At 52.9% G+C, this 15,819-nt stretch overlaps 1 protein-coding gene across 10 annotated transcripts; it reads right to left on the minus strand.

Moving 5' to 3' along the window:
• Positions 1-1,915: 1,915 nt before the first annotated feature.
• Positions 1,916-11,419, minus strand: LOC107321963 (protein MANBAL-like). Of its 10 annotated transcripts, none has more exons than XR_014937804.1 (5): positions 5,198-5,863; positions 3,444-3,542; positions 3,288-3,369; positions 2,713-2,906; positions 1,916-2,273 (listed from the first exon to the last, which is right to left on the minus strand). XR_014937804.1 is itself a non-coding variant. In XM_085525035.1 (5 exons), the coding sequence occupies exons 2-5, from the start codon at positions 3,507-3,509 to the stop codon at positions 2,172-2,174; spliced, it is 402 nt and encodes a 133-aa protein (XP_085381161.1). In that variant the 5' UTR covers positions 3,510-3,542; positions 11,360-11,419; the 3' UTR covers positions 1,916-2,171. The 10 variants fall into 10 exon arrangements, 6 of the variants coding, with proteins under 6 accessions (XP_085381161.1, XP_085381162.1, XP_085381160.1 ...); XM_085525035.1 differs by lacking the exon at positions 5,198-5,863 and adding an exon at positions 11,360-11,419 and having other exon boundaries at positions 3,288-3,327; XM_085525036.1 differs by lacking the exon at positions 5,198-5,863 and adding an exon at positions 11,360-11,419.
• Positions 11,420-15,819: the final 4,400 nt, after the last annotated feature.

Below are 15,819 nucleotides of genomic sequence, written 5' to 3' on the forward strand. Positions count from 1 at the left end.
TCCTTTGTTCCAATCCGCAGTCCACAAAAGGGAAAGCACAGCCATGCCTGAAAAACAGACCACGCAGTCCGTTGCCTTTGGTGCACTTCTGAGGAAGCATTCCAGGCGATTCTGCTGTCCTTTGTGCCTTCCTGCTCAAGCCCTTATCACTTCTTTTTGCTTTCCTTGGCTTTCTTGCTCAGCTGAGCAGCACTTGCCTTGGGTTTCTTCACCATCTCCCAGGTCTTAGACTCAAAGCCCTCCAAGTCCTACAAGAATCAATTGGGAAACAGTCAGGGAGCTTTCTAACAACGTGATGATGCCCAGCTCATTTCGGGCATTTATGTGAAAGCAAAAGTACGTAAGTGCTGGGTATCTCCGCTGGAATGCATCTATATCAGGCTGAGCCTACATTTAGTAAGACCTGAGCAGCACCATCCCTGCTTCCTCTGTATGTGTTTCTGGATGAGTGTGAATCCACACACAGCCTGTTACCACAGAGGTTGTTCTAAGCTTAAGTGCCTAAATCAGGCTTTGTAGAGAAAAAACACCCCCATTTTAACAGCAGGACAAAAACCAACACTAAACAACAATTACTCACACCAGAAAAAGATATCACAGAATCACCAGCATGTATTGAACCACTGAAAAGGTATTTCTGCTAAATTTTCATCCTTATCACGTGCGAGACAAAAGGTAAGCCTCAAAACAGCAGTCAGAATGTCACAGTCAGAGCCTTTACACCAAGACCAAAATCCAGGCAGGGCACCGAAGACAAAGCTCTCTTCACCTGGACTAACAAGGAATCCTAAGCTATAAAGCTTGTTTCCTTCAGGGCAGATGACAGATCATATTTCAGCCATGGGAAATAAAGTCTAGTTATCTGGTAAAGACACGAGGGAACAGTGCCAGTCTCATTGGAGAAAGCGCACACACACAGATTGCCTCCTTTCATTAAATGCATTTGAGTCTAAATATTGCTTTAGCATCTTGGGTTCTAGCAGTCAGAGCTTGCCAACTGGAAAAGGACACACAGAAAACGGCAGAGCAAGATGTGCTAGCTTCAAGCTTCCAACACAGAGCACCAGATAATAGAGGGGCAGACATGCATCTGACAGTATCCTTTAATCAAAGAGTCCTGTTCAATCATCTCTAAAGTCAATGGGCTATTACGGTTCATATCTGTGTGGCTTCCCAAGGAAAGTGAGTTGGCTGCCTTTCCAAAGGCTGTAATCAGTGCATGGGGAGCTGCGAGGCTCTGCAGAAACAGAGCAACAAGCAGCTATTACTCAGGTTTGTAGATTGGTGCTGCTGAGAAGTGAACACTGATGCCTTCTGCTGTTCAAACCAAGGTAGTCTCCAAAGCCTGAAGCCTCTAAAACTAAGAAGCTCATCTGTATGTGTACCTAAGCATCATTCCTAAGAAATGGAGAGTATCTCTTTTGTTTATTGTCATGTGAATTAATCACATGCACAGGAAATCGTGGGGACAGTGCATATACGGAGAAAATAAGAAATAGAGCATACAAACAACCTAAACACAAACAAGTTTGTCAGTTCTATCGCATTAATAGGACGAATGAGGGCCAGAAAGTACACATCAAACAAAGCAGTCATCATTCTCAAAGAACAAGCTCTAGATATACAGTATCTACAGAAGTACAGAATAGAGACAAGCTCAAGGCGCAGGGACACCTTTCTTCCTCCCACGCTGCTTTTGTTTCTCTCAGCCCTCGGAGAACAAGGGATGCTCACAGTCCATCGCCAGCAGTTCCAGATGGGCTGAAAGGCTACCAGTTGGGAACACCAACACGGAAACGTGGGACAAGCAGCTCCATTTCCAGGAGGGACGTGAAGCCGACCACATCATGACCCTGCGATTGCCAGCCTGAGCCAGGCACATTTTGAGCAGCTATTGAAAGAGGCAGCACCACTATTCAAATGTTTGTTTCACTTTTATTTGCAATAGAGAGATGCTAAATGCATCAAAAATACATTTCAATATGAAATCAAATAGTTGGGATACTGGTAGTGACTAAAGACAAAGCTTCCTTAGTTCCTCTCCGCAGTCCATGAAAGGGAAAGCACGGCCAGGCCTGAAAACCAGACCACGCAGTGTGTGTCCTTTGGTGCACCTCTGAGGAAGCGTTCCAGGTGATTCTGCTGTCCTTTGTGCCTTCCTGCTCAAGCCCTTATCGTTTCTTTTTGCTTTCCTTCTTGCTTCTCAGCTGAGCAGCACTTGCCTTGGGTTTCTTCACCATCTCCCACGTCTTAGACTCAAAACCCTCTGAGTCCTGCAAGAAGCAATTGGGAAACAGTCAGGGAGCTTTCTAACAACTGGCTGACAGCTGCTTTGGGAGCTCAAGTCACCTGACCAAGCAGCTTTGGGAGACCAGCACAGGAAATCGCCTTCCTGACCTCAGGGCACATTAGAAACTCCACATCTGTCAAGTTCCCAAAAAACCCATGCAAACCAGAGCCTAAAGTCCTCTCTAGCAAGGCGGTCCATGCTGGGAGAGTGGACCCTCTGCCTGGCAGCTCATAGGGCGCAGCAGCAGCTGCAGGATAGGATGAGCTGGCACCTCAAGGCTGCTGGCGTGCGGAAGGAAGGACAGAACCAAGTGCAGCACTCTCAGCAGTGCCGGGGCACACTGCCGTAGGCAACAGCTACAGACAGTTCCCTCCCAGCTGACTGCCTGAGCATTCCTATCAATCTCACACAGCGCAACTTACTGCCTTTGGGGACTTGGAAGCTGGCAGGATGATGGCCAGCACACACAGGAGCTGGAAAAGGGCTCCAAACAAGAGTCTGTAGCGCAGCATGTTCTCCAATATCGTGGGCTCAGGGACCTCAGGTGGTGAGAAATGCAGTTCAGCAGCCATAGCGCAGACAGCTGCTGCTCCACTGCTCTCACAGAGGCTGCGTGCTGTAAGGGGGGAAAAAGGCATCATTAGCCTCAGGCACTGCAATGGGGTTACTTCCTGCGAGCAAACATTTCCAGGCTGACTTAGAGAGGTGCTGGGAAGATATCCAGGGCCTACTGACCCGAGAACAGAGGGACAGCAAACTTGCATTTCAGTTGCCTTTGCCCGCCTGCCTAGGAAAAGAGCCCTCAGCCTTCAGTACTGCTGCACTTGCAGGTGGGGGGAAGAGAAGCAAGAGAGGACGGGTGGACGTCAAATAAGGGAAGAGCTTAACAGACAAGAATAAACCTATCCCTGAGCTCCATCACACACGCATGACCACTGCCTCATTAATATTAATACCAGTATTATTCACAGAATTAAAGTTTCCCATGTTCACGTACCTGGTTGTGGACGTGTTTGCTGTCTTGCTGCTGCTGTGCTCTACAACGCCAGACACAGAAATAAAGTGCACAGAAAGCTGATCTGTTGAAGACAGAGGAGTGAGCTGTGCTTAACCAACACTGCTTCAGCACACGCTTACAGTAAGGCACACCTACCTTACAATGGCCACGCAGGAAGCTCCAGACACAGCTCCGGACTGTTTCCATGAAGCCCAATTGCATTTCACAGCCACTCACGCTGTGCTCCTCAACAATCTGCAACAGAAAAGTCACAAGATGCAAATCCCATCCCTCGGAGATGTCACAGACCTCTGCGCTCATGAAGCAGCACTCATGTCATTGGGTGAGAAAGCAGACGTGTGCTTACCGAGTGAGCGCTGTTTGCTGCCATCTGCTGGTAGGACCCCACCTAACTCTAAGTACGAACACTAACCTATGCCTAACTCTAAAACAGGAACAGAAACCTACACCTAACACTAAAACATGAACAGTAACCTACAGCTAACTCTAAAACAGGAACAATCATCTACTAACACTAAAACGTGAACAATAACCTACTCTTAACTAAAAAATGCAAACAATAACCTACTCCTAAAACTACAACTAAACTTAACACTAAAATCCACAATAGAAATAGGGTTAAGATGGAACCGGGAGCCCGCAGAGGTCTCAAAGGAGGAGCTGATGTTAAATGAAGCCACCCGGCTAATGCCGGGGGCGGGGGCCGCGCAGACAGTAAGGAGCCCAGCGCCTGGACCAGTGATGGCAGAGCTGAGATGGTAAGGATGTGGGGCCTGGCACGGTGGTGTGGTGCCAGGCCAGCTGTGCCACGGGCGGATCCACCTCCATGGGCTCATCTGGAGGTGGATCCACCTCCATGGGCTCATCTGGAGGCGGATCCACCTCCATGGGTTCATCCGGAGGCGGATCCACCTCCATGGGCTCATCCGGAGGTGGATCCACCTCCATGGGCTCCACGGAGGTGGTCATGCCGCTGGTCCAGGCGTGATTGGAACGGGCTCGCTTGCCTGTCTGCCACCTGATGGTCATGGCGGGCCCCCTCCTCCTCCTCTTCGACCCTGCAGTCCCCGGCTCCATCTTCCCACCTAAATCGTGGGAATCCTCCAGCCTTGCTCTCTTGGCTTCCGACATGGCTGTCAACGTCCAGAGCTCTCAGAGGCGAGTGCGTTGCATGGGGCAACAGTGACCAAGGTGACCAAGGTGACATGGCCAGGGTTCTAACATGGCGGCCGCACTGCTGGCACTGCTGGCACTGGCGTTCCACATGGTATGAGGAGGGAGCTGGAGGACAGGGCACGGCACGGGAGCCAGAAGGCACTGCCTGTGCCCAGCGGGCAGCTCTTCTCTCCAGCAGCAAGAGGCCACAGAGGAGCTGGCCCTGAGCAAAGGGCCCTCGGCCTCCTTCATCCTCCCCCTTCTTCCACAAGGGAATCTCTTGGCGCTGCCATACGCAGCACGCAGCACCACGCTGATCTGATGGGGCTCCTGAGCTCAGCGCCAACAACAGCAGGCTCCAAAGGGCACCTGACTATGCCTGCCTGCTGGGACACACCAGCTCTGCTCTCCATGTTCCAATCCAGAGCCTCTCCTTGTAACACCTCTGACTCCATTTGCATCCACTCACTCTGATTACATCCCACATCCGCACACCATGCTGGAACACACACGGGGCCACGCTGCTTCACCGACCCTCAGTGGGGACCCACAGCCGTACAGCACCATCAGCACAGCAGAACCGGGCCGTGCTCCTGATGCTGCCGCTTGTCCAGCCTCCCTCTCGCTGCCCCCATTCTGCTCAGGCAGCCGGTCCCAGCAACAAACACCAGCACAGAACTGCAGCCCCGACTCATCCCGCTCACTGACAGCCAGAGCAAGGACATGTTACACACCTTCCTTCAGCTCCGATCACCTTCCTGGCACCACCATGCCGCCATGGCCCGGAACTGCTCCCGCCGGCACCAAGCGCTTCCTGCCCCTCCATCCCCTGCTCCTCCTTTCCCTTCACTTTCCATCCGCACTCAGGACGCAGATCTCAATGGAGGTGGCTGCAGAAGATCATCAGTGCAGGCAATCAATGGCTCGTGCTGCGCTTCACTGCCTTGTGCTCCTCACTGACTGCTCTGTTGTGCCCTTTCCTAACCCTGCAGGATCAGGATGGCCCGGCTGGCTTTACTGCAGAGCCTCATCATCTGAGTCTGAAGCCTTGGGGGAAAAGCTCAGCAGCTGCCGAGGGAAGATTTCATGCCGTGTCCTGCACACAGCCCAGCCCTCCCTGCTCTGCGCTCCTGGCATCCCCTGCAGCCCCTGTGCTGTGACCAACACGATTTGTGCTCGGACCCAACGCCCTCCCTGCTGCCGGCCCTCCCCCATGCCCATGTGCTGCACCCACAGCGGCTGCCCCAGCCCCACAGCCCCGCAGCCTCCTGCAGGCAGCACAGCCCCGGGCACCGGGCTCGGCCCCAGCCCCCGAGGTGCTGCTGCACGGGCTGAGCCCAGACCCACAGCTGAGATGCAATGACCACTCATCAATATTTGGTTTCCCTCCTTCACATCCAGGTCCTTTGCTGCACACAGCCCAACAATCATCTCTTTCACCTCCGGCAGCGCTGCTTGCTGCCATGCAGGCAGCAGGAGGCAGTGCCTTGTAGCTCATTGTACCGAGTCCACTGTGCAGGCTGGTGGAAGAAGGCGCCAATTGAAAATGGCCACCAGACACTCCTGGCATCCAGCCTCTCCTCTTTGGGCTCTTGCTCAGCAACGTGCCCTCGCAGCACCCTGGCACTAAACACGCAGCGCTGCCCATCGCGCGCTTGAAGCTATTGGAGCTGAAGCAGCGCCGCGCTGCTCAGGGCCCTCCCGGCTCACGGCTCAGCTCTGTGCCTGAGGCGCGTTCACCTGCAGCCCTCCAGCTGCCCTGTCCTCCTCCACGCGTGCAGCTGGGCTTCCCGGGGCAAACAGCAACACACGGTGCATCAGAAGGCTGAAAGAGACAGCCAGGAAGACAGACAAGCTCAAGAGGCTGAGCGCAGGGACACCCTTCTTCCTCCCACGCTGCTTCCTCTCCCTTGCTTTCCTCTCAGCCCTCGCAGAGCAAGGGGATGCTCACAGTCTGTTGCTAGCAGTTCCAGTTGGGCTGAAAGGCCACAGGTGCAGAACACCAACAGGGAAACGGGGGAAAAGCAGCTGCATTTCCATGGAGGGACCTGAAGCCGACCGCTTCATCGCCCTACGATGGCCAGCCCAAGCCAGGCACATTTTGAGCAGCTACTGAAAGAGGCAGCACCAGTTTTAAAAAGTTTGGTTCGCTTTTATTTGAAATGAAGAGATGCAAAATGCAACTAAAATACATTTCAACACAAAATTAAGTAGGTAAGATACTAACAATGACTAAAGACATGCTATAAGGTCAGCTAATAATCAATACGTTGAAACAGGGATCGAGCTGAAGCACCCTGAAGGAATGCAGCGTCTCCAGCTCTTGCCATACATCAAGTCCTGCACAGGTGAAGCCCTCTTCTAATGCAGCACAAGCCCTTCCCTTCCAGCTTCCTTCCTTCCTCTCCATTGTCCACAAAAGGGAAAGCACGGCCGTGCCTGCAATCCGGACCATACTGACCGTTGACTTTGGTGCCACCTCCGAGGAAGCGTTGCAGGTGGTTCTGCTGTCCTTTGTGGCTTCTTGCTCAAGCCCTCATCGTTGCTTTCTGCTTTCCATCTCGGCCTTCTTCCTCAGCTGAGCAGTGCTTCCCTTGCCTCAGCTTTCTTCACTCTCTCCTAAGTCTCACTCCCCAAACTCTCCGAGTCCTGTGCCCTGTGCCCTTTCCTGTGCCCTGGCTTATGTCTCTGAACATTGGGAGAGGGCTCCTAAGCTCTGTCCCTACGCTGGATCAACTCCAGCTCTTCCTCCAGCCAGCCCATAACCCTTCCACGCCTCATTTTTCTTTCACTTGCAGGGAGTCTGGATTCCCACCATGGGAATGAATGGAAGAAAGTACGCTTGAGGAGCAGAAGTTTGTGTTTGGCTGTGCTCAGATCTTCCTCCCAAGAGATGCTCTTCACGTCTTTCTTGTTTCCTTTCTGCTAGAAGCTGAAGCAAACAGGCTTGCAGTGAAGCATGGCCTTGCAGGAAGGCAGGACACTGGTGTGGAGTGTGGCCCAGCTGTGAATAGAGCTACAGACACACACCAGGCATCTGGGTTCTGGGTCCTGTCTTTCTAGTCAGGCTTGCTGTCTGTCCTTTCTTGCGACTGTTGTCATTGCATGTTGCTTGAGGTCTTGCAGTTGGAGGGGTTGACAGAGACCTTTCCTGTCCAGGATTGGAAAATCGAGCCCACAGTTCACCCAAGAGCCTAAGATCCATTGCAGTCAACACTGGAGATGAGATTTCTCCGTATCGTGGCCCAGTTGGGCCTTTGGTCTCTATGAGGGAGGTTGGTCTCGATGATCTCCGGATGTCCCTTCCAACACCTCTAATTCTGTGATTCTGTGCCAGTTTGCAGATTGAAGGTAGTGCTGGACTCATTAAATCTTGCAGCTTCCCCCTTCTTGGTTCTAACAGGGAGAGGTGCTGAGCCAAATGGCAAGATCTACGTGAAAGCTGCTCTCCAGGCTGGAGGGCTTCCTGGAACAGCAGGTCCCAGGACAGGGGGACGACCTTCCCCCACAGCTGACAACCACTCCTTCTGCAGGACGGTGGCTGCAAGAAAGTGCAAGGGAGTGGAGGAAGAGGAGCAAAAAGCAGAGCTGTGGCCTGCCAAAAAACACGCGAAGGTGGAGCGCAGTGTGGCAAAGGCCCAGAGCCCACATCAGAGCAGAGGCAGTGTGCCAGCTCCAGAAGCACATCCTGGGCTAGAAGTAAGAAGATGCTGTTGTAGCTGCCTTGGTGAAGCACTTCCTTCATCAAGTGCATGGAGTTTGCTTGGGGTTTGCTTTGCTTTTTCCTTCTCTGGACAGAGAAGGGAAAAGAGTTGAAGGCTACCCAGTCCATGTCCTTGACCATGACCATGCCACAGTGCGTGACCCCCTCTTTTCCCTTTAACCCCACGTCCCACAAGAAACCTCCTTTCCTGAGAGGCTTCCTGGCCTGTTTTCATGGTACCCATGTTTCCGCAGTTTTGCTGTTGACAAAATGAATTTCTCTTTTCTTGCACTACACCCAGGGTTCATTCCTTCTGATATCTTTTCCTATAGAGCCTGTTTCTCAAATAAAGGCTCTTTCATTTGCCCATCGGGGGGGGACAGACCCTTTTGTCTGAAGTGGAACTACTTAATCTATCCCATGCTCTCTGTTACTTTTGGTACTGCATGTGTTTCCCAGGCAGCATTTCACCACGTACAGACTGGTGTACGTTTATGTGCCTGAGTGATTCATCCACAGCGTAACTGGGGAGGTGAAAGTCAGTGTGAGAAAGTGAATGTGATTCACACTCTCTCAAGTATTGCTTTAAGATGTTTTAAGATGATCTTTATTTGTGAGGTACAAAGTGCTCTCCGAGGCCTCTTCTAAAATGGTCCAGCTAGCAGTTACAGGTTATTGTCTTGTGTTTTTAATTCAGTGTTGCTTTTCTTAGCTGCCTGTTTCTGCCCTGGTATCCTTTGCAGAAGCTCTGGAGGTTGGATACAGCAAACACAAGAGTCCTTATCACCAGCAAATGTGAGCTACAGGTGTGACACAGGCAGTCCGTTGCCTCCTTTTCAGTACAGGTGCAGTGGTAGGTCCAGGAGTTGGCATCCTTAATACACAGTGGAATTACAGCCATCTTTGTTCAGTAAGGAGGTTATCATTACCTACAATAGAGCCCATCTGTACTACAGGAATGTTTATGTGGAATGACTGTGCTGATGAAGGTAAGATTTTCGCTTTTGGATTCTCAGTCCAGCCCACAAAGCAAAATGAAATGGAGGAGGGAGAAAATGTGCTCATAGTTCTTGCTTAGTTCTAATTGCAAAGCAAATGACTGCCTGCTAGTCAGAGCAGGATGGTGCCTGCTGTCTGGGAAACCTCCTGCAGAAGCACTGGAGCTTTTGCATCATGTGCAAAACCTGCCTGAGACGGGCCATAGGGCACCCACAGCCTCTGGGCAGCCTGGGCCAGGGCCTCACTGCCTCTGGGGGAGGAATTTCCTCCACCCATCTACCTCCATTTCCACTCTTGGAGTTTAAAGCCATTCCCACTCGTATGATCGCTGTCTGCCAATGCCAAGTGACATGCAAGGTCTGGTAGTGGGTCAGGTAATGACACGACAACTGTACACGGACAACTGTGCTATTACTGTCAATTTATTGGTAGTGTGGGGCCTGGAAAACTCTGGTTGATGACAGCTGTGGTTCTGTGGATGTCAGATGGTGCCCCAAACCAACCCACTGGGGGTGCTCCCACCTCCTGATGGATGGTGGAGAGGAGCGGGAGGGCAGAGGTGGTGCTGGGGAAGGGCTGGGGGCTGCTGGGCCTGGTCTGTTTCCCCCTGGCAGTGGTTTTCCAGGTGTCTGATGCCCCTAAGCTGACACGGTGGGGGGGGGGGTGCTTCTACCTAATAAAGGATGGTGGAGGGGAGCGGGAGGGTGGTGACGGTGCCTGGGGAGGTGGGGGGCTGCTGGGCTGGTTGTGCTTCCCCCAGGCAGTGGTTGTCTGTCTCTTGGACTGTTTCCCCACCTCTGCACTCTGCGTCCCCTGATGGATGCTGGAGGGAAGGAAGAGGGCAGAGTTGGTGCCGGGGGGGAGGGGGCTGGGGGCTGCCGGGCCTCTCAGGCTTCCCCAAGGCAGCAGTTGTCCGGGTGCTGGGTGATGCTCCGGAGCTGAGGGGACCGCTCCCGCCCCCTGAAGGATGGCGGGGGGGGGCGGGAGGGGTGGCATTGATGCCTGTTTGGACCGGGGGCTGCTGGGCTTGTCAGAAACCCCCAGTTAGGAAGCTTGACTGTGAGCTGTAGATGCTGGTATTGTCCTGGACTTGTTTAGCCCATTTTTTAGCTTCAGCGCGGCACCTGCAAAGAGAGGAACGTGCTGAGGGCACAGGAGAGCCCCTGCTCTGCTTTCTCACAGCGCATGGCAAAGAGCCACCCTCAGCTCCCAGCCTGTCTCTGGCCCAGCAGTAAGGATGGGCTGAAGCCAATGACAACATCTAACTGCGTCAATCACAGACCGTGTGAGCCAACAATTAACTGGTCTCTTTACGCTGCTTTAACTAGAAACGCCTCCTGGCCCACAGCAGCCCTACAGAAAAGAGTTGGGCAGGATGGGGATGGGGGTCAACAACTCACTTTCTGTTCCTGTACCAGTAAATAAGAAGCCAGCACGGAAGCATCCCCAGCAATAGGGAACCCAAGGAAGCTCCAGCAAGTATCAGGTAGAACTTCCAACCAACTTTAACTTGCTCGGTGTTTGCATGCCCTGCACCAGGCACACCTGGAGGAACAACATGGTCATTGCTTTGTCTCGTGCCCTAATGGAAATCTCAAGGAGGTATGACATTGCTACACAATTCTTTTCCATTTTGTTGGCCTCCTGGAACAAGTGAAAATCCTCAGGCTGCAATGCTTCCCCGATTCCAGGGGATGCAAAGGGAACTCCCAAAGGCACCGCGCATCGAGGCGCTCTGGAGCCTCTATTTTGCCTCTCAGCTTTGGGTACGCTCTGGCTCTGCCAGATTTGCTCCTTCTTCTCCATCATGCTCTAACATTTCTTTTGCACTCACCTACCCTTGCCTTGTGAGGCTGGGTAGTGCTGCCGCAGGCCGGCACACCGTGACCCTTTGGGACACGTCGTCTGACTAAACAAAACTCATTAGAGCAGAAGGAGAGTGTGTGCATCTGTTTAATCAGTTGCTGCTAAGAGTGATGTGGACAAGAACCACTGTCGTGTTGTGCAGGGAGTGCTGCCCTAAGCTCTCCCCTCCCACTCAGACCCCACTCCTCAGGGGCAGAGTCAGGGCCCCTCAGCAGCACCTGAACCTGTTTCTCCCCTTTTCCTTCCCCCCGGCATGGGCACAACTTGCACGCTCCTGGTTTTCAGGATGTTTCTCCTGCTTATAAACTCCTGCCAGATCGCTGCTTACCTGGATTCCTCAGAAAACGACAGAACCAGTTGTGGTGGGCTTCCCCAGGATTGGACAGTGCTGTGAAGAATGAGAGAAAGGCAATGTCTGGGCATGGTGCAGGCACAGAGGAGGCAGAAGGACGAGGAGGCTCCCTCTATGCCATTGCGCCATCTGTGAGTCAGTGCATCTCTCTGGACCTCAGTTTGCAGGAGGGACCCCACTCCAGGCTGCTGGTGTGCCTGGAGCCTCAAGGGAGGCACAGCAAGCTCCGGAATGCAGGGACTGTGGGAGGGAGGTACGTTGAAGGGTTCTATTCCATCCCATCTCTGCTGAATTTGGTTTTGGTGGCCTTGTTCCCAAAAGGACAAAGTTCCTAAGTCCCTGGGAACTGGGTGCAGTGGGAGGGGAGCAACCTCTAACCACAGCCACGGAGCTCTACCGGCGGCCCTTACCTGGAGTGCCAGCTGCTTGCCAAGCCTCTCTTTCTCCCAGAGGGATGGGCAGTGTGCAACGGATGCCTTGCTGAAATGCATCCCTGTGAGCAGGCTCTGCGTCAGTCCCTTTAGAAAGGAGGTAAGAGAGTAGGGCTGTAAGTAACTGCTTCTCATCAGGAAGATGGTATCTTCAGGAGGAAGGTGATGCCACAAGCCAGTGCAGACACAGGGGCATCACCACAGCAAGGCTCTGATCCGTCTTTTCCTGCTGTGCACACTGCAGATGCTCCATGGATATACATCTAGAAACTCAGCTTCCCAAGACTTTCACGGTTCCCACGGAAGGGGCCTCTCCTGTGCTCCTGCCCCCAGGCACAGCAGTGGGGCAGTGCTGGCAGGTGGCTGAGTGCCACCACGTTGGACTTGTTGGAAATCAGTCTGGACTGTCATCGGGAGTTGCTGTCAAACAACAAACCTCTGATGGCCCATCAGACTGAAGATCCGCACCCAACAGCAGGATGTGAATGGATCTACCAGCGCTGAACCGCCTCTCTTTGCTGTCTCTCTGTCCCTCTTTCCCTTTCTTCTGTCTTTACTCTTGGTCGTCTTTCATTCTATGGCTCATCAGAGCAGCCATGGCCTATAAGAACGGCCTCTAATTGTAATTAGCCCATATTAACCCATTAGCCAATGTTACCCCCAATTGGTTGTTGTTAGTTGTTAAGAAAGCCCTCAATAAAATCCATATCTATTATTCCCCTCACTTTGGAGTTTGGGACCCTTTGCATTGGAGATGGGGAAAGATTCCCCCCTTGAAAAGCACAGAGTGAGAGCAGACATAGATAGGAAGAGAGATGGGATGGGCAGCATCCATTCTGTGCTCAGATGCTGCTTGGTCTGCATGCTTCTCTTCTGCTTTTATATGAAGTTCATACATGAAGATTATATATGAAGTTTATATATGAAGGCTGCAGCAAAGTGTCTCTGCTATGGAGCCCTGGAGGGGGATAGAGATGGAAAACGGGGGAGAAAGGGCAACTAAAAGCAGAACCGTGATGCCAAATGGGTCAGAAAAGTGTATAACTCCAAGGAATAAAAGGGTGAATCCCTCTCAAAGGCCTGAACCCAAGGACCAAAGATTGAAGCCCTTTTACACAGAATCACACAGAATCACAGAATTACCCGGGTTGGAAGGGACCTCAAGGATCATGTAGTTCCAACCCCCCTGCCTAGCAGGGCCACCAAACATACACCTTTACTAGATCAGGTTGCCCAGGGCCCCGTCCAACCTGGCCTTGAACACCTCCAAGGACGGGGCATCCACAACCTCACTGGGCAGCCTGTTCCAGGACCTAACCACTCTTCTAGTAAAGAACTTTCCCCTAACATCCAACCTAAATCTTCCCTCCTTTTTTTTTTTTTTTTAGATGCACCCCAATGCCCAATGATGCATCCCTGTCACCAAGCCCTGAGCCCCAGGGCTGGTAGTTGTGGCTTTAAGGCTCCTTCCAGCAGTGTATGGGGAGAGCAGCTTCAGGGAAGCAAAGGCTGCAGTGGGTAAGGGATGTGAAGGGAAAATGGGGGACAAAAAGGCTCTTGATGGGTTCTCTGCTCTCTGACTTGGCTGTCTGGGATGGGGAGCAGAGCAAACCCCCACGATGCAAGAGGAAACAGCGTCCTGCTGTTCCACCTGGAGCACCACGAGTCCATGGGGCCGGATGGGATCCATCCATGAGTGCTGGGGGAGGTGACAGCTGAGGCTGTTGGTGTCTGTTGGTCTGCACTGACTTCAGCAAAACTTCCACACCATCCGCCATGGGTTTCTTCTGGGGAAGCTGCAGCCCCTTTGGGGGCACTTACGGCATCATTTTAGGGTCACTTGGGGGGATTTTGGGTCATTTGGAGTCATTTGGGGGCACTTCTGGGGTCATTGGCATGCATTGGTGCACTCTGTGCTGGGTGAGGAACTGACTGGAGGATGGGCCCAGACAGTGGTGGTTGAATGGAGCAACAGCCCGCCAGCAAACAGCCATCAGATAACACCAAGTGGGGGCATGGATTGATCTGCTATGGGGTAGTGAGGGTCTTATTGCTCCCTATAATTCACAAAGGGAAGCTGTGGTGAGCTGGGGGTTGGTCATTGGGAGGACACTGGGGTGATGTCAGGAGTGATGCTGTTGGGGTGACATTGGGGTGACATTGGGGTGGTATTGGGGCTGTGTTGGGGTGACGTGGTGACATTGGGGCTGTGTTGGGGTGACGCTGGGGTGATGGTGTTGGGGTGACATTGGGGTGACACTGGTGTGATGCTGTTGGGATAACGTTGGAGTAATGTTGGGGAGCGATGTTAGGAGCGATGTTGCGGTATCACTGGGATTGCTATCAGGGAGGGAGGGATGTTTTTGTTGCTGGGGGGCGACGCTGGGGGGTCATGTTGGGGTCATGTTGGAGTTACGTTGGGGTATCCCTTCGGGGGCGACATCGCTGGGGTGGCGATGGGGGGTCAGTTTGGGGTGACACCGGGGTGCAGTTCCGCTCTTTGGCCACGCGGTGGCAGCAGAGAGCTCTCCGCTCTCTTTACGACAACGAAACGAAGTTGGGTCAGCAGAACCGGACCGGAACCGCGCATCCAAATCCTTACGGAACACAAAACTCAACACTCCAATCTGCATCATTCCCATTTACAGAGAAAACCTCATGAGAAACACCCCTCCTTTCCCACCCCGCAGAACCGACCCAGACCCATAGATACCTTCCCGAACCACCCGTGTGCTGCCCTCAAGCCTCCCCCCTCAATAGGCGACCCAAAGGGACCAGAGCCCCCCAGCGCTGACACCGCACGTCCACTCTCCCCTCCCTCCCCCAAATTAGGGCCAGACCGCAGGGGGGCAACGAGGCGGCCGCCACCCACCCCCCATCTCCGTCCCCTTCATCCAACACGAAGGGGGTGATGGCAGCGGGGGGTCGAGCCCCTTCCCACACTAACCGGCTTTCGGGTTCCCCCCCCAGCATTTCCCACATGGCGTCGAACATGCAGCGCCACCTGGAGGTGTCCCAAGGGTGGGGGACGGCCAATGGTTGCAATTGAGCCGCTATGGGTAAAGGAAGGGGGGGCAAAGAGGAGACGGAGACACACCCCCCGAGGAGCTGAATACGGCATTGACCGGGAGGGGGGGGTGAGCGGGAGGGGCACAGGGTGAGCCTTAATTCTTCTCCCCCCGACCCCAACCGCACCGAGTGGTCCTGAGCCTTAAGTTGTGCATGATTCACAACCCTAACCCTGACCCAAACGCCATCCCAACTGCTACACCAAACCCGAACCCTAATCCAATGCCGAAGCCAAACCCAAATCCAACCCTAACCCTAATCCAGCGCCGAAGCCTAACCATAAACCAACATAGACACAAACCCAAACCCAACAGAGACACAAACTCAAACCCCAAACCTAAAACCAACTGTGCCCCAAACCCAAACCCAACATAGACACAAACCCAAACCTAAAACCTAAAACCAACTGTGCCCCAAACCCAACATAGACACAAACCCAAACCCCAAACCTAAAACCAACTGTGCCCCAAACCCAAACCCAACATAGACACAAACCCAAACCCCAAGCCTAAAACCAGCTGTGCCCCGAACCCAAACCCAACATAGACATAAACCCTAACTCCAAACCTAAAACCAACCCTACCCTAAACCCAAACACCAAACCTGAAACCAGCTGTGCCCGAAACACAACATAGACACAAAACCAAACCCCAATGCTAAAACCAACCCTACCTCAAACCCAAACCCCAATCCTAAAACCAACACTACCCTAAACCCAAACCGAACACAGACACAAACCCAAACCCCACACCTAAAACCAACCCTACCCCAAAGCCCAAATCTAAAACCAACCCTACCCCAAAACCAAACCCAACATAGACACAAACCCAAACCCCAAAGCTAAAACCAACCCTACCCCAAACCCAGACCCAACTGAGACTCAAACCCAAACCCCAAAGCTATAACCAACCCTACCCTAACACAAACCCCAAACCT

This window comes from Coturnix japonica, chromosome 29, assembly GCF_054131305.1.
Source record: "Coturnix japonica strain WE chromosome 29, WE-NBRP24, whole genome shotgun sequence".
In the NCBI taxonomy this organism is placed as follows: Eukaryota; Metazoa; Chordata; class Aves; order Galliformes; family Phasianidae; genus Coturnix; species Coturnix japonica.